Source organism: Haemaphysalis longicornis, unplaced genomic scaffold (genome assembly GCF_048455015.1).
Source record: "Haemaphysalis longicornis isolate Haplotype H1 unplaced genomic scaffold, Haemaphysalis longicornis Haplotype H1 scaffold_3, whole genome shotgun sequence".
Classification (NCBI taxonomy): domain Eukaryota; kingdom Metazoa; phylum Arthropoda; class Arachnida; order Ixodida; family Ixodidae; genus Haemaphysalis; species Haemaphysalis longicornis.
Window position 1 is genome coordinate 222,814,910 of NW_027526335.1, and position 21,554 is coordinate 222,836,463.

The 21,554-nt window shown below is 46.3% G+C and overlaps 1 protein-coding gene across 1 annotated transcript in view; it reads left to right on the forward strand.

The window, feature by feature from the left end:
• The window catches only part of LOC144176002 (ATP-binding cassette sub-family C member 2-like), a 327,158-nt gene that overhangs the window by 279,113 nt on the left and 26,491 nt on the right, over window positions 1–21,554 (forward strand). Inside the window, exon 24 of the mRNA XM_077705088.1 lies at window positions 9,305–9,471. Coding sequence (XP_077561214.1) covers window positions 9,305–9,471 — 167 coding nt within the window. The remainder of the gene's footprint in view (window positions 1–9,304; window positions 9,472–21,554) is intronic.

A 21,554-nucleotide genomic window follows, 5' to 3' on the forward strand; every position in this document is an offset into this window, starting at 1 on the left:
CGTGTGCGGTGAACGGCGGAGTTACGAGCCTTTCGGAAATAAAGGCGGCGTTTTGAAAGCAATCGGTATGACTTCTGTGTGTTTACGGCGGCGCGTTCGCTCTGAACGCGTAGGCGGGGCGCGCAGCGAGACGAATGCAAGAAGTCGCGCATATACGATTGGCGACATCGCTTGCTAACCGCAGTTCTAGTGCTCGGTAGGTAATTTCTTTGTTATTTTAAGCGCACAGAACCACGGTAACCTACGTATTTGTACCTCCTCGATCCTCAAACCGATCAGCCCGCTAGGCCTTTCTCGCATGACAAGCCTTGCTTGGGTGACGCTGCCAGGGGAGGAACACTCCTCCATTAGCTCACGAAAGGGGGAAATCTTCCTCCACTCCTAGGGGTAGAAACGCGCTCCTCCCTCTTAAAGGGAGAATCTTTCTACCTCTTAGGGAGAAATATATGATACATTCCTGTTCCACCCTTAAGGGAGAAACTACCACACCCTTTTTTCTTAGAGTGCAGTCTCCAGCCGTGCTGAAACTTACGCCCTCCGCCCGATACACCCCCCCCTCCCATCTGCCCGAAACGCCTCTCGGACGACAAAAAATGATGCCGACACTAACATTGTGTCGCCAAGTTGAAAAGGGGCGAGAGATTTTCGCCAGGCTCCTAAAAACCAAGGAAAGCCTAGATCATAACGAGAAATAAACTAAAACGGGTCCAAATAGGAAATAAAGTATGGCGTCTAATTCCACAAATAAGCAACTTTAGAAATTTTTTGCTGTCATGTCACCCCGGCAAGTTCGGTTCGGCAAAGGATGAGTGGCGCCACGCGGCCAATTAAATAACACCCCTAAAATAGGTCACCATGCATGTGATCCCAGAGAACAGCCACGTAAGAATCCTTGGCATGACCCTACAGAGAATAGGCCTAGCCAATTAGAGAAAAGAGCAGGAACGGAAGAAATGAAAAAACTTGCAAAGGCACTGATCATGAGCCCGATATTTTAGAGCCTGCCGTAAAATAAACTTTCGCGCACTGAAGAAGGCCAAATAAACGCAATCATCATGGCAGTACATAGGGCGGGAATCATCCTCCCAAAAGGACGCAGGATATGGCTGGTTGGGGATGTTTCATATTGAATTGCGCTAAGTATACCAGGACAAATGGGATGCTAACAGGGCTGGAACGAGGCGCCTCGACCCAGTTCTGTTAGTGTCCCATTTGTCTTTGTATATGTAGCGCCATTCAATATGAAACACCCTTTCCCAACATATACGGTCAGAGCAAGGGTATTTGAATTGTGTGTTACAATACCTTTGACGAAACCAGAAAGGCCACTCTACTAGCGCAAAAAGAGCGTCTGGGAGAAACGAAATCGGGACCAGTCATCCCATCGAATATAGGCACACCTCCAGAGAAAGAACGGCTGGATGCCATGACGCTTATGTTATCGATTCAGCGACTTTACATAAAAGCTGCCCTTAACGCAAAAACAGATCCAATTAAATCTAAGGAGAAGTGGCAACCAGAGGTCCCGATCCTTCGAGTAAAGTTCAAAACCCATGGAAACACAGTATAAGTGGACGCCGGGACGTCTTAAGGTACTCCGCACCTAAAATTTTCGCAGTGGACTACCGTGGCAATCGCTGCGACTTCATTACCCTCCCACACACAGGAACGGAAATTGCGGGATCGGAGCTGTCCTCTTGGCGATCCGCCTGTTGGAACTATGGAATGGATGCTTCGACATCATTGCACACGCTCAAAAGTGCATTAGTCTATTCGCTGCAGACACTGTACCTAAGCACTTCAGAAAGATTCCCCAATGCAGAATGACGGAAGTTAACATCCCATTACCACCCGGACACACGGTCTGGAAGGAAAGGAGGCAGCCTACCAAGATCCACGCCAACTCGTATGCCATGCTGCTTGCTGACCACGACTACCGCACTCCCTTGCCCGAGACGTATGGAAAACGTCCTCTCATCCCGTGTCTAGGAACACCAACCCTCACCGTGCCACACGGGGATTCTCGACACCGACGAATCGCAAATTCTGCGCAGGATACGCGCCAACTATGGAACCGCAAATCGTAATGGGCTAAGGGTTTGGTTGACAACGCCCGTCATTAACTTAAAACTGTGCTAATTACCCGTCATATCTAAAGATATGCTGAGGCGTGAACAACTCAAACATTACACACTCCTCTTATATGAACACATGACAGGATGCCCTGCTGAGCTTGTAGCCTCAAAATTAGCGTAAGCTGATTCTTGCGTAACCCTTGCTCACAAAGGCGTGTCTCTCTCTCTCTCAGTGTGTGTGTGCGTGTGCGTGTGCGTGTGTGTGTGTGTGTGTGTGTGCGTGCGTGCGTGCGCGCGCGTGTGTGCGCGCGTGCGCGTGTTATAAGAAAACAAAATGTTCAGTCAGGCCATGATGCTAGGATATCAATATCTTTAAACACTGACACTGTTGTCTTCTCGCTCAAACTGACCAACACCCGCAGCCGCAACTTTTCACGTCCACATCTTAAGCCACATAATGGACCTTTTTCCAGTAGCGATCTGCGTATGCGCGGGCTGCCGGTCCGCCATTCTTGGCAGGCGCCTCGGGCAAAATAAACAAAAGGGCGCCCCTGCAGTTGTCTGCCGAGGTAGCGGCTGCAGGTTTTCTTTTTTTCTCTCTCTTTCGACACCTCGTGGTGAGTTCGTATGTGCACACAATAATGGCTTTCTAAGAGAAGGGGCAAAGACGTTTGAGGCTGACCACGCTGCCAGCACATGGCTGCCAGTGAGGGGGTAAAGAAAATGAAAAGCAAAAACAGAAAAGGGGCGCTTCGAACACTGCAGATTAGTCACGAGAACGTGCGCCTGCTTTCATAACATTCATGTGAAAGGTAGGGGTGACGAGTGAGTGCGGGAGAGACTGCAGGGCCAGCATATTTTGTGCACGAGTTCTCCGAAAGCTTAACATTGTTGGGGGCGTGCCTTGTTGCCATTTTTAGTTCGCCGTGGTGACCGCTAGAGGGACCGGTACTGGAAAAAGGTCCATTGTAGATGCCACTGTGTTTCTCCTCCACGCCGATTAAAAACGTTTGCGGCTAGTTTGGTTCTCGTCACTGAATCTCAGTGCCTGGAAAGCATAAATGGTAAATGTTCCAACTCCGTTCCAAAACGCTCCCTCGACGCCGAAGTATCACACATCGTAAGACCTAAACGTAGATGTCATCCGCAACTTTGTGGAAATGTCGGGGGTTATACGGTTCGCCATTTCGCGTATTTTTTATATTTTTGTTGCGTTATAGTTTTTAAAAAAACTCGACCATTTATCTCCATTTGCGCTATAACGATTACATGTGGAACCTTAGCGAAATCCGCATTATTGCGCAAATTCCGGGCGTTACACAGTTTGCAATTTTCTGTAATGTTTTTATATTTCTCTATTTTTGTTTTTCAAAATTTCGCTGGACCAATTATCACCATTTGCGCTATTTTAACGATTACAGGTGAAACTTCCACGATATCTGCATTTTTGTGGAAATGCAGGGTCCTGGCTGTGGGGGTACTGGGCGAACTATGCTACGCATTAATACATCTGTGATTACGGCAAAGTAAACATCAATGCATTAACAGCGAACTCGAAAAGTTTTATCCTTTCTTTGCCGTGGATGATCTGTTGACCAAAATTGGCTTTTGTTCAAACAAGAAATTTCCGCTGTAACTAATAAACACGTTCCCCTCACATGTATCTGTGATGACTCAGGCAAGCCTTGGTAATCTAATCTTTTACGACAACTATCTCAGAAGAAAAGGTGCATCCCTAGCAAAAATTCTAATAGAAACTTGTATTAGTCTTATACATTTTGCATTAGGTATACAAGACATGTATTAGTCTTATACAAACTTGTATCAGTTTTATAACTTTCATATACAAGTTGTATTAGTCTAATACAAATACACCTATTAGTTTGTATTAGTTTACAAATACAAATAGATCTGATAGACCTGAGTCTAATACGAACTAATAGAGACGTATTGGTTTCAATAAAAACTAAAATACAATAACAATAATAATAACAAAAATAAAACAATAAAAAATAAAAATACAAACGGACCCGCAAAGTGCGATTTCCTGAATTTTTATTTTTCCGGAAATTCACAAGACAAAAGGTTGAAATGATCGCCCTTGAGCAATAATTTTTATTTGGTAAAATGTTATGAAGCGTTTTGTTCACTAATAAATCTCCGTAAATCTCCAACCAAATTATTCTGCAAAATAGGTCAACATTTTCTTTTTTTTTCATTTTCGCTCCAAAAAATGCGCTACATGAAGAGAGCTGATGGGAGCTAGGAGTGCTGCGCCAGCGATAAGCCACCTTACCTGACCTTACCTGCGAGGCTGCAAGAAGAGCAGAGAGAAATCTAACTAAGCCGAAAAAACTGCAACGAAGTCAAGCCAAGCCATGCCAATGGTCTTCATTGGGTAGCCAATATGGCGACAACATCAACGTGCGGCTGGCGTGTGTGTACGTTCGGAAAGAAGACGGTTAGAAGGAAGCGGCTTCTAGCGTTATTTCACATCAGACGCGTGTGCATCGCGTCATCGAGAAGTGTTGGAGATGTGTCTAACGCCCGTATAACTTTGGCAAGTATGAACCAGGCCGCAGCGCGATCCATCATGGACCCGTCACCTCGCGGCTCCGGACATCTTTGCTCTGTCTGGTGTGCTGTGTAACGAACGCCTGACATCGAAGAAAGCGGGTGCATCACGTCATCCAGAAGTGTTGGCGATGTGTCTAGCGCCGGCCTAACATTGACAAATATGATCCGGGCCGCCGCCCGACCCATGTTTGACCCGTCACCCGCCGCTTCGGACTCCTTTGTTCATTCTCAAGGGAATGCCTCACGAAGAAGAAACTCCATTCCAATCGCGTGTTGCGGAAGGGTGAATGCCATTTTGAAGTTGCATCGAAATGGGAATGGTGTTCAATCGGCCATTAATGCGCACGATATGTACCTATGGCTGGACCGTACAGGTTTGACGAGCTCTTCTGATTGCATGCTGCAGCTATTTTGTGGATTCGCATTGCAATTTATTCGTTCATTCTTATTAAGGTTACGAACTTATGTATCATTAAATTATTCAGTCAGATTTTTGTCAGCCAGAGGAATTTGCCTGTGTACTCTGATAATAAAATGTGTTGCCATGTTTATGGACCTACCAGACTAATACACACTGATAGACCTAATAGACTAATACAGACTGATAGACCTAATAGACTAATACAAACTGATAGACCTAATAGACTAATACCGACTGATAGAACTACTAGGCTAATACAAACTGATAGACCTGATAGACTAATAATGACTGATAGGTCTATTAGGTGGCAATATAGGATAGGTGGCAATAAGCATATACGTGTATTAGCATTGGTATCAGAATTTTCGCTATGGTGCCTTTCCCGCGCTCATAAAAACAAATCGGAATCTGCCAAACGATGGATAGCGTACTTTGCTACTTTTCTTCTGCATTCGCTCACGAACGCCATTCTTTTCTTCCTACCCTTCCTGTCGTGGAATTCACACAAATGCTTCTATGATCACAATTTCGGGCGATGGTTTTGCCAAGTAAATAAAGAAACTTAAACTTTCTGGTGCACCAGGCCTGACAGCATCTCCACGAAGCTGCTCAAAGGCCCTTTCTACTGGCATCCTTTTGTCTGATTGGAAAATTAGCAAAGTAACACCGATATTTAAGGCATACAATCGCTCCGATCCCTCTAATTAGCAAACTATCTCACTAACTTGCATACCTTCTAAATTACTGGAACATATCTACTCTTACATCTCGCGCCACCTTGAAGTCAACCTCTTCTTCTACCATAAACAACATAGCTCCCGCCCCGGGCTGTCATGCGAAATCCAGCTCCTCGAATTTAATACTGACCTTCATCAGAACCGATGTCATCTTTTTAGATTTTTTTAAAGCTTTCCATCGCGTTTCTCACCAAAGACTACTATCCAAACTTTCATCTTCGGCTCGATCTGCAAACTCTTTCCTGGACTCAGTCTTTTCTAAACAACCGCAGTCAATTTACCGTTATTCCGGACATCCTTCATCCCGTACTCTAGTGATAATTGGCATTCCACAAGGCTCAGTTCTCGATCCGGCCGCTACTGTTTTTAATCTATATACACGACATTCCATCTGGCATTTCTTCAACGATCCGCATATTCGCCGACGATTGCGTTATTTATCGCCGAATAATCAATAACCAAGACCTACAAAATGATTTAAAAAGAATAGAAAACTAGTGCTCTAGAGAAATTTGGCTAATGACACTCAACTTCTCCAAATATAAATTTATGCATGTAAGGCGTTGTTGGAAAATATGATCTGGTTGAGAAGAAGACATCGAAGCCACAGCACGGGCAGCGAGGCTCGTGATATCATCATCATCTTCCTCAATAGAATTCCGCTAGCCACGAGAAGGTCGCATTACAGCGCTGTCCTCTAACACACGTCTATTTCCTGGTCTTCAACACGCGTAAACGCTCTGGTCTCAAGTACACATACACCTGTCTTTCACCTGTAAAGTCAACCTGCCTTTCACTGGTATAGAATCATACCGATACCTGGGCATTCTGTTAACCACCAATCTAACCTGGTCTGAAAGCACACTGAACCTTCTTGCGGAAGTATCTCAAGCCCTTGGTTACATCAGAAGAAACCTTTCATCATCGCCCCCAACCATCCGCAAAATGGCATAGGAGGCCGTCATCCGAACTGAGCTAGAATACGCATCTGCTATTTGGAACCCTCACCAGTTTGAATTAATCAATGCCATAGAATTCGTTCAAAATCGCGCAGCCCACTTCATCACTTCTAAATATGATTGGCGTATCTCAGCGTCACCGACATTAAAGCGTGCCTTCCTCTCCAACCCCTGGCAATTACACGTGTTATGACTTATATCACCTCCGCACTTCCATCCTGGTCTTACCATCGCGCCACTCCCGCCGTCTGTTCAACTAACGCATTTAATGTCATTCATACCACGTGCCATTGAATAATGGAACCAGCTGCCAGATTCTGTTGTGCGTGAACGCAATCCGGCTAAATTTAAACAATAATTTTATCTCACCTCAGCATTTCTTTTCCAATCATCCCCACGGCTTGCCACCTGCTGCCTTTTCTGTTTTGTTGTCGTATAAATACCGCTATGCACTACGACGATTCTAGCCCCCCCTCACCCCCCCCCCTTGTCTTACCCAACTGGCACCCTTAAAGGGGCCATGCAGACAAAATGCAAATTTGTTTTATTGGAGAGACTTCGTGCTTTGTGGTACCCACAGCGCTTGTCCGGAAGCAAATGACGACAAATTACTGACAATTTAATCAATTTAAGTTAAAATTTTGATTCTCCCACCAAATCGTCTGTTTGATCCTCCCGCCAAATCGTGTGCACTTTCATGTGGGCTGGGGAGCCTTGTTTACCGTTAGTCAACCTAGATGGCACCTCGATATCGTGCAGGGCCGTTTTCTTCCATCGTTTTTGACCGTATTTGTGCCCTTGTTTTGTCCTGGTTTGTTTTAGTTAAGGTGGAAAATATTCGTTTCGTGAAACATCGTGTCCGCTCGACAAATATGGTCATCTAAGACACCGTCGCTCACACCAATCGGCTAGTGTCGTCTGAGACAACACGAAAGCGCCGCAGTGCTGTGCAGCTAAAACAGCATATTGCATCCAGTATCAACAGCAATACGCATTGGTACTTCTATTTTTACGTGTACTTTCGTAACTCCCACTGTTTATCCCACCATTCTTACCGCTATAAAAAATGTGCCTTAATTAAATGGGCCATGTAGACAAAATGCAAGTTTGGTTCATTCAAAAAATTGCCTCGTTATAATCACGCTGACACCATTTTTAACGTAAACTTCACATAAACTCTACAATTAGGATAAAAGGGAATGGTCATGCGACCCACTAGCTCATTTCCCACATCAGAAACTACGATGTCATTCGCGCCAGCTATGCGATTGGCTGAGGCCGGCAAAAGCAAACACAAATTAGGTAGAGCTTATAAGATTACCGAACCAGCTAGTTGCGCTTAAATTTAGGGCACATTTTTATGTCAGCAAGAACGGTGGGACAAACAGTGGAAGTTACGAAAGCACACGTAAACATAGAAGTACCGATACGTACTGCTGTTGGCACTGCGTGCACTATGCTTGGTTTAGATGCGCTGCACTGTGGGGCTTTCGGGGTGTCTCAGATGACACTGGCCGATTGACGCAAGCGACGGTGTCTTACGTGACCATATTTGTCGAGCGAGCACTATGTTTCACGATACGATTATTTTCTCCATCAACAAAAACACAAGCAATCCAAGGGCTGAAAACGGCTTGCCACGGTGTGGTGGCGCCATCTAGGTTGACTCCACACCAAGTTTAACGGAAAGACCTGTTCTTATGATGTCATTGTAAATGTCCTTCAAACAGACGTTTTGGCGCGAGAATCAAAATCTTAGCTTAAATTTATTAATTTCGCAGTGAATAAAGCATTGTTGGCTTTCGGACAAGCGCTGTGGCACTATAAACACGAAATATTTCGAATTTAAACAAACTGGTAATTTGTTTTCATGAACCCTTTAAATGTCAGCGCAAATCAATTGTTCGGCAAACTTATAATGCCTGAAAATTTGCGTTTGCGTTTGCTGGCCTCAGCCAATCGCAGCGCTTTCACATGTGACATCAGAGCTTCTGTTGCGGGAAATGAGCTTGTAGGCCGCATGGTCATTCCATTTTTTTCTGTTTTTAAGCGACGTTTACGTTAGAAGTCGGGTTCAGTATAATACAATATAATGATGACCTTTCTTGCGCGGTCCTCCTGACAGAAGGTGTGCATGTTATAGGCATCTGGCTGTCTATGTTTCTCTGTCTATGCGGACTCTGGTGTTTCCGGATACTTGTCAGCAGTACAAGTTAACGTCAATTAAGCGCCATATATTGCATCTTTGCTTAAACCTAGTTTAAACGGAAACTGTAGAGGTCTACATTATTAATGAATAAATTATCAATGCGCTATATCACATTTCTTTTGTGAAAAATAATTTTAGCGTTAATTTCCAATCTAAAAAGTGCTTATGGAGAACACGTATGTCAAGGAAGCAAAAACATGTTTTTTTTTATTGCATGCAGGCGTGTTACATCGTGCACCTGTTACGGAAATACTAAGGGACACTTTGTTTGCGCTGTGAATTTAAAACCACAAATCTGCTTTCCACGACCCCTTTTCTTTTTTCAGGACCCCAGTTTAGTGAGAGGAACTCTACGGATGAACTTGGACCCTACAAATTCGCACTCTGATCAAGAAATCTGGCAGTGCATTGAGCGAGCCAATCTGGAGACAATGGTTTCAAACAATGCCAAAGGGTTGCTTCTAGAGACAGCAGATGGCGGTGCAAACCTGAGGTAAGTAAGGCCCATAAAATTACTAAGGTAGCGCCAACCGCTCCCTCGTTCTCCGCTGCTGTCCTCTTTTTTTCGCCCTCACCCGCGGCTCCGCACGCCCTTGAACTCGGCGGCGGTGTCGCCATTTTTGTTGGCTGCTTCTCAGAGAAGACGCCCTCGCAACGCTACGGCGAGCTCGCTGGACTTTTTCTTGCAGTTTGTTCTGGTTTTTGTGCCAAACCGCTGTTTGGTGGCATTTATGGGATTTCTAGAGTGTTGTTTTACCAACACGCACTAAGTGAGGTTGTTTTACTTTATATTGTCTACAAGAGGATATTTTTTCGAGGTGGATGCCGCTCACACATACGCACAGCACGGTGTTTGTTTACGTCTGCGGCATGCTTGTACATCTCAAGATGATTCACGAACGCGAAAGGATCGAACGTGAACATTTCGAACTGCCCTGTTATGGTAATTCCTTTCTTGCATTCGCGTGACTGTGGTCGTGCAATCACTGCACAGAGGGCTTGCGCGTGGTTCGTGGCAGTATACACAGCGCTTAATTCGCCAATGCCGTCGTCTGAGCGTTGCGCTGGCGTCCTTGCATTCGCATTTCTTCTAATGGTTGTGAATCATTAGCAGCGTTCAGTCGGCGCCCGCTTTTACTACCGACATACATCCTACCTTAATTCTGCGCAGTTTAGAGTGTCTTGCCGTTTTTGTAGAAATGGTTGTTTTACCTTTTGTTCTTATAGTTTGCTGCGACTAGATTAACAAAAATTAAAATACACACAAGCTGCTGAGCGCGTGTGCACGTACAGCGACGTGAAAAATCGTGGGCTCAAAATCATTATGGATCAAAATCTCGATACACGGACGTTCTCGATTTCCATTTACTTCAGAAAAACGGTCGTGGGGTAGGAAAATAGAGGTCACTTGTGGTCAGCAGCACACGGCCTAGCCAATGAGCAGCTCCTGCGGTCACACTTGTCAAGTATTAACAATTTGCAGGTGTCGCACCTTTTAAACAAATTATGAAATCCCAAAAGTTTGCTGACATCGGGTATGGGGTTGCGCTGTTGCGCAGTGGAGCACTCCTCTAGCCTGATTGCTCCAATAAAGTCACAGCCAGGGAAGGGCAAAGTCGTTTTATATCCCCTGCAAGCTGCCGAGAATGACATTTTGTTTGTTCAGCTTACACTACGGTCGCGCTTCCAGCAGCAACAGGCCATTGCTACATTGGAGCTCATTCATTTTCCCTGTTGTTAGATAAGGCATGATATTGTTCAGTTGTCTGGAGGGGAAAGTGCGCGAGCGGGTACGAAGGTGTCACTGTTTGTGTAAGGACGGGTTCAGACTGTTGCCGCAACTGTCGTGATAACTTTAAAGAATGACGTCATTTCACGTCTCAGCCAACCGAACTGCGTGACATGGCATATTTTACGTCCATAGATCACAATACGGGTTTTGCCTCCATAATGTGAACATAGTTAAACAGTAAAACAGCGCTTTAAACGAGGACAGCGAGAGAAGAAGACACAGACACTAGCGCTGACTATCAACTAAGCAATATTCACTATCAACTGCGGACAGGTCCCAATGGGCATTTTAACGTCCGCGTTTAAATCTCGCACCAGCACAACGGACATGGCATCCATCAGTACGGGCATGAAACATATACGCTTCGAGCTTCGCGATTGCTGCGCCGCCTGCCGCCGCTTCTCCGCGGCATTTGCGCGATGGCCGCTCAGCAGCTGGTAGCGGCTCACTCAGTATTTTGGTTCTCTTTCGCTTCCTTTTGCCTTTCGGCGCCCTAGACAACATGTTATGGTGATGTCTGTAAGCAAATAGTACGTTTAGGGCACTTCAAAAAACAGATGCGTCCTATAGAGCGCTTAAACGCCAACAAGAGCTATCCGGGTACGAGGAGTGCGCGCTTCATCGCCGCTCTTACGGGCATCGGCGACGGCAGCAGCATATCACCACTCGCACCTCCGATTACGTCAGGCGGAAGTGAATTATTTCGTCGCCTCGTTTAGACCTAGTGCTAGCACAGTGAGAGGTTGGTTTTGTTTCGCAACGCGGAAAACGAATGCGCCTTTGTTTCGAATATATACGTCGTAGAAAAATATGATTCGGGGATGTGATTAGGCAATCCCGGACCATAACTTGTGCTTTTTTTGGGAATAGAGGCCACATGAAAATGTTTACTACATTAGAAGGCTTTACGTCCTGAAATATGCGACCATTAACGCTATATAGCAAGAACCAATGTGGGTTAATGAAACCACGAAAAAATAAATGGTCTGCAACTCTAGGAGAAACGAAATAGCTCTTACGGGAATTTTAAAAACCCAGTGTCGCTTACGAAATGCTAAAGAAATTCGTCTAAACTTAAGCCAGGTAGAACTTACCAGACCACTAAGTGCGAAATGCACTGCTATCTCGCACGACAATGGGGGGGGGGGGGGGGGGAGGGGTACGGGAGGGGGACGCCTACTGATCGTCGTGTTCAAATGCGCAGCAAAATCAAGGAAGTAACATTTTAGTAATCACACAAGCTGCGCGTTCACTTCTATTTACTTTTCGACTTTAACGAACAGCTGATCACTCGGCGAAGTATATAAGTAGTCACAAGCGATAAAAGGTGTCGTTCGAAGAGTGTGGTATCTGATAAGGCCCTCTGATTTCACTTTTTTGCTAGACTCTGCAGGTTGCCTAAGTTCATAAGATGTTTCGAGGAAGCGTTTAGTCGCGGAAGCGGATATATAAGCGGAGGATATATGAAGCAGGTGAATGTTTGCGAGTGCTCACCTCGCGACAAGACGACCCAGCAGTATATTCTTTGTCGTGTGCTAATTTCCGCATGTACTTGTGCGTTATCCATCGTACTTATCAGTGTGGCGGAGTTGCCACTCCGGAATCGGAATGGCTCCGGGTTCATTCCACCTTTTGGAGATGCCGGAATGGAATGGGTATGGAATGACGACAACGCTTGGAGGACTGGAATGAGAATGGAATTAGGCGCCTTTTGACCGGAACTGAATGGGAATGGAATGGGGATTTTCAGATAACGGCGTCACCATGGCTGGCTCCTTCCGCCTACTTAAAAATTAGTGTGTGGTGACGACTGCGTCGGTATATCTTAAAGGGAGCACAGGCGACGAAAACGAAAATGCATACCGGCATGTCGAGTGACTGAATCCGCGCAGCCTGCCGCAGCCCGTGTTAAAAGGAACTTTGAGCGCCGCATGCCCGTCTGGCCGGTGGAGCGGTTAGGTCGGCTCTTCTTTCTTCGCAGTCTTTTTGAGGCATTGCTTTCTCCGAGTTGTGTATGTTGACGCGGCAGAATACAGATTCTACGACGCATACGCTATTGTAGCCATGAATTACGGCAAGGAACCGTCAAATTCGGCCACCGTTCGGTCCACTCGCCCAGAGACGGCGGAAGAGGCGGCCATAGCCCTAGCTCTAATACTCGACCCCACCCCCAGCACGATCATTTCTGATTCTAAAACTGCAATTCAAAATTTTTCCACCGAACGAATCTCAAAGCCGCCACTCAAAATTTTGACAGGAAACTCTGCCTGACCCCTAAAGCAACCAGTTCTTCTGACCTGGACGCCCGCGCATTCGGGCCTCGAAGGGAACGAAGCGGCCCCCCACAAACACGCCCGAGGACTCACGATCCGGGCTGGCCCCAGCCTCTATCTCTACCACGGGCGCGATCTGCGCGGGATCGCCTGGTCGCTCTTCACAACATCACTATGCACTACCGCCTCTCCCGCTTGAGCTCTCAGACAGGCACCTTTCCAAATCCCGCACATCCACCCAACTCTGTACCCTACTGCGGCCTGCTGCTTATGTGGCTGTCATGCCACACTATCCCACACCATCTGGGCTTGCCCGAAAAACCCCTTTGCCGAAATACCCTCCGAGGGGAGAGAGAAAGAAAATCTTCATTAGGAAAAGATGGGTTTAGGAGACGGGGTGGCCACCAGGGTGGTGGCGACTAAAGCAGCTCGTTCAACCAAGAGCTCTTGGGTGGCCAGGTCGAAGCTGCACAGCGCCTCCTCCCACTGCTCGCTGCTGGTGATTGGGGGGAAGGGATCTTGAGGGCGTTCCCACATGCAGTTGGTGAGTGATGCATATGCACCACGGTGGGGATATTCAGGAGAGGAGAATTCTGACGGGGGAATGTGATGGAGAAGGGATCTCGATGGGGAGGCTCCCGTTTGAAGAAGTCTCCATGTTCGTACTTTATGTTGTGGAAGAGATGCATGGACTAGTAGGTAGGGACGACGGGAGAGACGCTAGTGCTCTGTGATGTCGTTAGAAGTTATTTGTCTCTGGTGGACTTGACGCCGTGGTGGGGGAAGGGGTTCATGCCAGCGCGGTATGTAAGCTCTCGGGCCGCCATGTGTGCCACCTCATTCCCCTCTAGCTCTGCATGGGCAGGGGCCCAGACGAGTTCCACAGAGATAGTGGGTGGATTTTGCTGAAGAATCTGGAGCGCATCCGATATTACCTCGCGCAAAATTTTGAATGACCAGTTTCGAATCTGAGATTATGATTCTATGTTGTGGCCGACAAGTAAGAGCCAGAGCGATTGTCATCTCTTCCGCCTAGCTGGGGAATCGGTGCGGATGGTTATTGCACTAGCTGGGGTGGAGTGCGGGTGGTTGATAGCTGGCACCGCGCAGGCATTTTGATGCCTGTATTCTGCGGCACCTGTGGAGACGATATCGGGCCGGATGGGCAGCTGTCGGGCGAGTGCTCGAGCCCTTGAGATTCGTCATGGTGCGCTGTAAACCGGATGCATATGTCTGGTCAGAAGCCGAACGATAACATGCTCTCGGGTATCTGTCTGGGTTGAACATGCCTCCTTCACCAGGTTTGAGACAGGGATATTCTGCACCTCAAGTATTTCTCGACCTGGTGTTGGGTGGCGTTCCCGCTGTGAGGAAACCTGCGGTCGATGAGCTCCTCAGCAGTATTGTAGATCCCAAGATTTTTAAGCCGGGCAGTGAAAACATGCTGAGGTAGCTGCAGAGTCGCCCTATATGCTTTCCAAATGAGGCAGTTGATGCCGCGCTACGCAGATTGGACCCGGACCTACAGGTCCGCTTGGTCGCCAGGGCTGCCGAGGTCGTTGATTTATTTTATTTATTTAAACATACTTCAGCCCCTTTGGGGCTATTGCAGGAAAACCGGAAAAACCGGATCATGTTGGATGTTGCTGCTAAACGTCTTGTACATTTTTTTAGTTTTATTTTTGTAGCTTAGAAAAATGTTTTCTGGATGAGGTACTCTCACATTAGGGGGCACAGACCTCGTCAAGCCTGTCTGAATGGCTTTTTGTCTGTGCTCCTGGCATTTGTACCCATGAATATCAAATAAAGATTGATTGATTGATTGATTGATTGATTGATTGATTGATTGATTGATTGATTGATTGATTGATTGATTGATTGATTGATTGATTGATTGATTGATTGATTGATTGATTGATTGATTGATTGATTGATTGATTGATTGATTGATTGAGTGGGGGTAGGTACAAAATATGGATTTGGGAAAACCAGGGTACAGCCATACATGAATAAAATATACAGACTATTTGCCACACTAGCAGTGCAGGATGCAGAATGAACGCGACAGTCAAGAAAACTTATAATGGGCAAGGTCACATGAGTACATATTGATAGAGGATGCATAACATACGAAACACAAGTATACCGTGCGCTCATCAATATGCCCTACAAATAACACGTTTATACGCCTATGCACTGATACACAAAGTTTGCGAAAGCAACAAAACACAAAAAATTATTAACAAGGGATAGATTAGTCATTTTCAAGTGCTTCCAAAAATGTATGTGATTGAAGAGAACGGACGCTGCCTGGCAATGAATTCCATGCTTCTATGGTTCGGGGAAAGAAACTATACTTAAACGTGTTGATGCGTGGGTGATAAGGGGAAATGTTCAGGGCGTTATTGCTTCTTGTTGTCGAAGGCTTGGCCAGGGTGATATATTCGGAAGTGGATAAACGATGCGTAGAATGAACAACGCGGTTAAAACATTTTAGTGAATCGATGTGACGGCAGGCAGACAGAGTTTTTAGGCTAATTGATGGTAGGGCAGCAGTTGGGGAAAAGTTGCGGTCGTATCTGCGGCAGATTAACCGGACGGCTTTCTTTTACACTGCCTCAATGCGGTTAATGTCACACTGTTTATGTGGATTCCATACGTTAGATGCATATTCTAATACCGGACGTATTATTGTGTTATACATTAATAACTTTGTGTGTTGAGGGGCCTGAGGCAGTGTACGTTTCAGGTAGCCAAGTTTTCTTTGTGCTTTGTTAGAAATGAAATCGATATGTTTGGACCAGGACAAATTACTGGTAAAGTAGACGCCTAGATATTTGTAGTGTGGGACCTTTTGTAAGTGCACACCCTTGAAAAAATATGTGAAATCGGACGGTGATGCGCTATGGGTAAACGACATGACTACGGTTTTACTAAAATTGATAGCCATCTGCCATGACTCGCACCATGCACAAAATGCTGAGAATGATTCGTTAAGACGGTGGTGATCTTGTTTTGTTGTGATAGTGTCGCATAAGACGCAATAATCTGCGTAAAAGCGAATCTTCGAGTTGATATTATAAGGCAGGTCGTTTATGTAGAGTATGAATAACAATGGACCAAGTACAGGACCCTGGCAAACACCGGAAGGCACACTGGAAACTGGTGATTCGGATCCGTTATAGTCTACATATTGCGATCGGGTGCTGAGAAAATGCGATATCCAATTGACGACCTTTGTGTTATTTAAAATGGTTCTTAATTTGCAGATTAGTTTTGTGTGAGGCACTATATCGAAAGCTTTTGAAAAATCAATGAATATAGCGCCTGTTTGCTTTCCGTTGTTCAGATTGTTAGCAATGTCGTGCGCAAATTCGGTTAGCTGGGTGATGGTACCGAAGCTTCGACGGAACCCGTGTTGAACGTTGGACAGTATGTTATTTCTTTCCAAATATTCTATTATGTGCTTGTAAATTATATGCTCGAGCAATTTGCTTGAATAAGGTGAAAGGGATATCGGTCTATAATTCACCGGATTTGTATAATGGCAACACTTTTGCTATTTTCCATGAACTCGGGACTGTACTTGTTTCAAGTGATTTATTAAATATGACAATTAGGTAGCGGCATGTCCATAAAGCGTACCGAACAAGAAACATGTTCGGAATTTCATCTGGTCCACTGCATTTCTTTGTGTTGAGGTTCACGATAAGATTTAGGACGCCTTCCTCGCTAACTGTGACATCATCCAAGGATGTGGAAGGGTTACGGCTCACGAACTGTGGACATTGGCCGTTGTCGCGGCTAAACACGGAATGAAAGAAAGTACTGAAGGCACTAGAGATCATAACGAGATCATTGATAATGCCGTTGTTTATTTTAAACGAGTTTGACATTGTGTTTTTAGGCAATATTGATGACCAAAATTTGCGGGGATTAGTTGTTAGCAGGCGTTGTCACTCTACTCCGAAAAAGAAATCCTTGGCGCACTTCATTTTACTACCGAGTTCTTTCTTTCCCTTATCGAATTTGGCTATGCTCTGCGGGCTACTAGTAGATTTGGAACGCCTTACTCGGCGAACGCGACGCGATAAATGAAGAATTTCTCGATTCATCCAGGGAACGTCAACATTTTTCTTTTTTGATTTAGTAGGAACGAAACGTTTGATGCAAGTTTTAACCAGGCTCTCGAATGTGCTGACCAACAGATCAATATTACTATTCATGCTTAGGACTGAAAAGGATTCAAAGGCTTCGGCTAACATGTCGATAATAGAGTTATCATCGGCTTGGTTGAAATCCAAGAAGGAAGTGATAGCAAAGTGCGGTTTTTTTACTGCGCATGATAGAGAAACAAGTACTGCCTTGCGATCGGAGATTCCATCGATAACTTCACAGTGGAAGCCTTTTAAATGCAGAGCATTTCTTAGCCTAGCCTCTTCCTGCGTCGGACGGCGTCCACAGCTCCGCGTCCGCAGCAGGTGCGTCTCTCCTCCTTCCCGCCTCTCTCTCAACAGCAGCTGGCGCGCGCATGCATCGTAGTCAGCCCGTTCGCTCCGTCGCGGTCTCGGCGTAACAGGTGCGTGATAGCAGCGCGGTGGGGCGTGGAAGGGCACGCGCTGCTTGCGCAGCTTGCGCAGGCGCGCTCTCCCCCCCCCCGTACTGCTCTCCCTCTACTGCGCGCGCTGCAAATATAAAGCGGCTAGCGGTCGCTCGTGATTCAGTCACTGCGTTTCTCCTTCCTTCCTTGGTTGACGCTCGCTCCACCCTAACGCGACTTTACTCTCCTCTCTCTACCCCAAACCAACTCCAACGCAACTACGACCCAACTACCCACCCTAACGCGACTTTACGCGGCGTTAACAACCCCCAATGCTCTGCGTTTACTCGTGTTCCCTTCGCGGGAAGGCGCGGGAATTTTTTCGTTAAGATTTGAGCTTAGAAATACCAAGTCTAGTATAGCGTTTATTCGTGTGTTTCCGACCACTATCTGGGATAGCCCAAATGACAACGTTGTGTCTATCAGCGCATTGCAAATATTTGCTTCACGCCCGGAAGCGGTAAGGGAGGACCAGTTAATTCCGGGAATGTTAAAATCTCCCATCAGGACCAGGTTTCGAAAGTCGGATACATGCTCGTTCATGAACTGATTAAGGCTATGCAACCCATCAATGGAAGATCCAGGGGGACGGTAAAAGACACCTAGAGCAATAGAATTCCGATCCATATGAAGCTTGCACCATACAGACTCTACTCCAGATGGGCCCGGAATGACTGTGAATTTTATTTCGGAACGTACGAGCAGTGCGACACCTTCTCCTTTCCCTGTCGAACGATCGGCGCGAATTGCGGCGTAACCGTGAGGGGTGAACTCTGCATCGTAAACACCTTCGTGTAACCACGTCTCTGTGATTCCAACTATGTGAGGCGAATACGAAGAAATAAGGGTAAGCAGATCGGGAAACTTGCTGGCTATGCTTCTGGCGTTAATATTTAGTGCGACTAAATTCGAGGTAGTAGTATTTTGCAGTCAACGGGAAGTTGCGGCAGGTGTTGCTGGAGGGGAAGCATTGGAAGATGCGGATCGTGCAGATGGCGACGAAGAATTATGACTGAGGATCCCTGCGTATCTGTTATTCGTTGACCGGCAGCCACGACCAGTGCGTTAGTAGCGTCATCCCAGTTGTAGCGAACATCATCAACAAATAAGTGGTCAAAGCGCATTTTTACGGAGCAGCCGTTGCTGCGAAAATCAGCGGAAGCTTCCCACAACTTCTTACGAATGGCGCGTACTTTTATCGAAAAATCCTCAGTAACGCTCAAGGTGGAATCATTAAGTGTTCGCATGTCTCTACTTGAAAAAGGCGCTAAAAAATACACAACACGAGCACGAAGAAGGACGGGACGGATGCGCACTAACAACTGATTTATTGGAAAGGAAAAACAGGAGTATAAGTAGGTTGTCAATAAGCCACACACATAAAAAATAAAATCAGCGATAAAAGAACCAACAAGGCCACGGCAGCAGAAAATTCCACACATCATTACTGCGTGTTGTCAAGGAAGCGAAACTCATTCAAAAACAGTGATAGCGAGGGCTCGCTGATACAATCAGCGCGCAATTTTTGGATTAAATAGGCTTCACACAGTTCTCTCGCCACAGTGTCACGACTTTTTCCTACTATCTGCGTATCTTCTAGTCGTGGTGCACATTCCTTGCCACACTCCCGGCAGTGATGGGGCAAGTGCGACCCAGTGCCGTTCTTCATTGAGAGGTCATGCTCACGTAGGCGTTCATTAACGCATCGGCCAGTTTGGCCGATGTAAAATTTTCCGCATGTCAGCGGAATCTTGTAAACGACGCCTACTCGGCAGTGGACGTATTGCACACCGTGCTTCTTTTCGCAACAACTAGTTTTTCTTTTTCCGTTGATGCGTTTGCACAGGCTCGCCAACTTGCATGGCGCTGAGAACACAATCGGCACGTTAAACCTCGAGGCCACTCGCTTCAGATTGTGGGTCACTTTGTGCATATAAGGCACTACCAGGGGTCTCTTTCTCTTTTCACTGTTAACCACAGGATTCAAGTGCCGATGCTTAATCTTCTTGAGTATCGACTCTGATACGACTGACAAAAGTGGGCGAGGATACCCCGCTTCCTCAAGTCGTGACAACTGGGCATCGAAACTTGCTTCCATGCGGTGAACGCATGATTTAACAAGAGCGCCCTCAAGACACAAGATGGCAATCGCTCGCTTCACTGTCTTTGAATGGGCGGACTCAAACGGAAGGAGACCTTTTGTGGCACGAGGGCAGTACATCCAACAAACATGATTTTTTGCTATGCAGAGGTCTAAATCCAAGAATCTAAGCTTCTGCCCTGTCTGAAGTTCATGAGTGAAGCTCAGGCTGCCTCCCACTTCGCGAAAGGACCCCAATACCTGCTCCACGCTTTCGTGGTAGGTTAGCAATTCCTGCTTACTTAAACAAATTAAGTAGTCATCTACGTATCTAAAAATCCTAAGGACCGCGTCTTTGCTCACCTCCTCTTGCAACCTCCGGTCAAAACTAGACAAAAAAATAGTGGATAAAATGGGGGCGACACACGAGCCAATGCAAATTCCCTTTTTTTGCGTGTATAGATCTCCGGAAAACTTCACAACGGTGGCGCTTAAATAGAATTCGAGAAGGGACAAAAAGGCGTCTACGGAGATACCCGTCATATTCTGGAACTTCGTAGCCCCATTCACATCAATGCAATCTTGAACACATAAAAGCAATTCGTCATGTGGAATAGAAGAGAACAAATCCTCAATATCCACTGAAAAAACACTTCCGACCGAGCTGTTATTGTCCAAGTAGGCAATGACTTCAGAAGAATTCTTGACAACAAAAGGATCATCCACTCTTAACATTTGCAAGTGCTTTTGAAGAAACCTACTAAGTTCACGTTGCCAGCACCCGTTTTCACTGACTATGCATCGGAAGGGAATGCCATCCTTATGCGTCTTGGCCGCGAAAAATATAGAAAGGCAGGAATCTTTGCAGTCCTTGATAGACTTTGCTAGTTTTTCGAGTTCTAACACATTGCACTTGGACACCGCTATGTTCTTTACCTTTTGTGGGTTGAGCTTAACAGGGACGAAGTTCTTCTGCACAGCCACCATCGCCTTCTCCGTGAACAAGTCAGTGGGCATAACCACGAAGCCGCCCTCCTTGTCAGAGTTGAGGAGCTGTAGTGCATTGTCTCGGAAGTGTTGGGCAACCGTGTTAAGCGAAGACTGGTGACGTGTTATGCTGCCTGTAGTCGCCTGGAGGAGGACATCCACGCCTTCCAGGAGGCACCGTTGCTGGTCTTCCGCTTCAGCCTTCCCTGCTACGCGTCGGTTGAGGGCTAGTAGTTCATGGGCCACGGTTTTCGGCTCGACGCTGAACTTGGGACCTTTGTTGAGCACCTGGACGACTTCTTGTGGCAACTTTGCATCTCCTGGCACATGGAGGGATGAGGCACTGTGGCACTTGTGTTGTTTCTTCGGAAGTTGGGCCAGCATACATCCCCACAAAAACTCAGTGGTCTGGGTGGCTAGTTTCCTATGCGATCTCAGTGTGCTTGCTCCGAGCCATTCCGGATATTGGCTATGGCAGAAAACACGTAGCCAGTCCTGGTATAGACGCACTTGACGACGAAACTCCGAGCGTAATATTCTGATGATACGCTTGACGTGTCCGAAGGATGGTTGCACCGCGCCAAACAGCGCGGCCACTTCAGCCGGCACAATGGCTTTTCTCAAGCACAGTGAAAGACGTCTTGCCTTGCATTCAGTCCATGCGATGTGGCTTACCAGTAAAGAGGGATCTAGTTGAGGAGAAGAACACGTAAAAGGGCCCACTGTAGAAGAAAGATACTTCAGTAAAGTACGTTGTTGGGCTAGTTGGTGCATGTCTCTACTTGAAAAAGGCGCTAAAAAATACACAACACGAGCACGAAGAAGGACGGGACGGATGCGCACT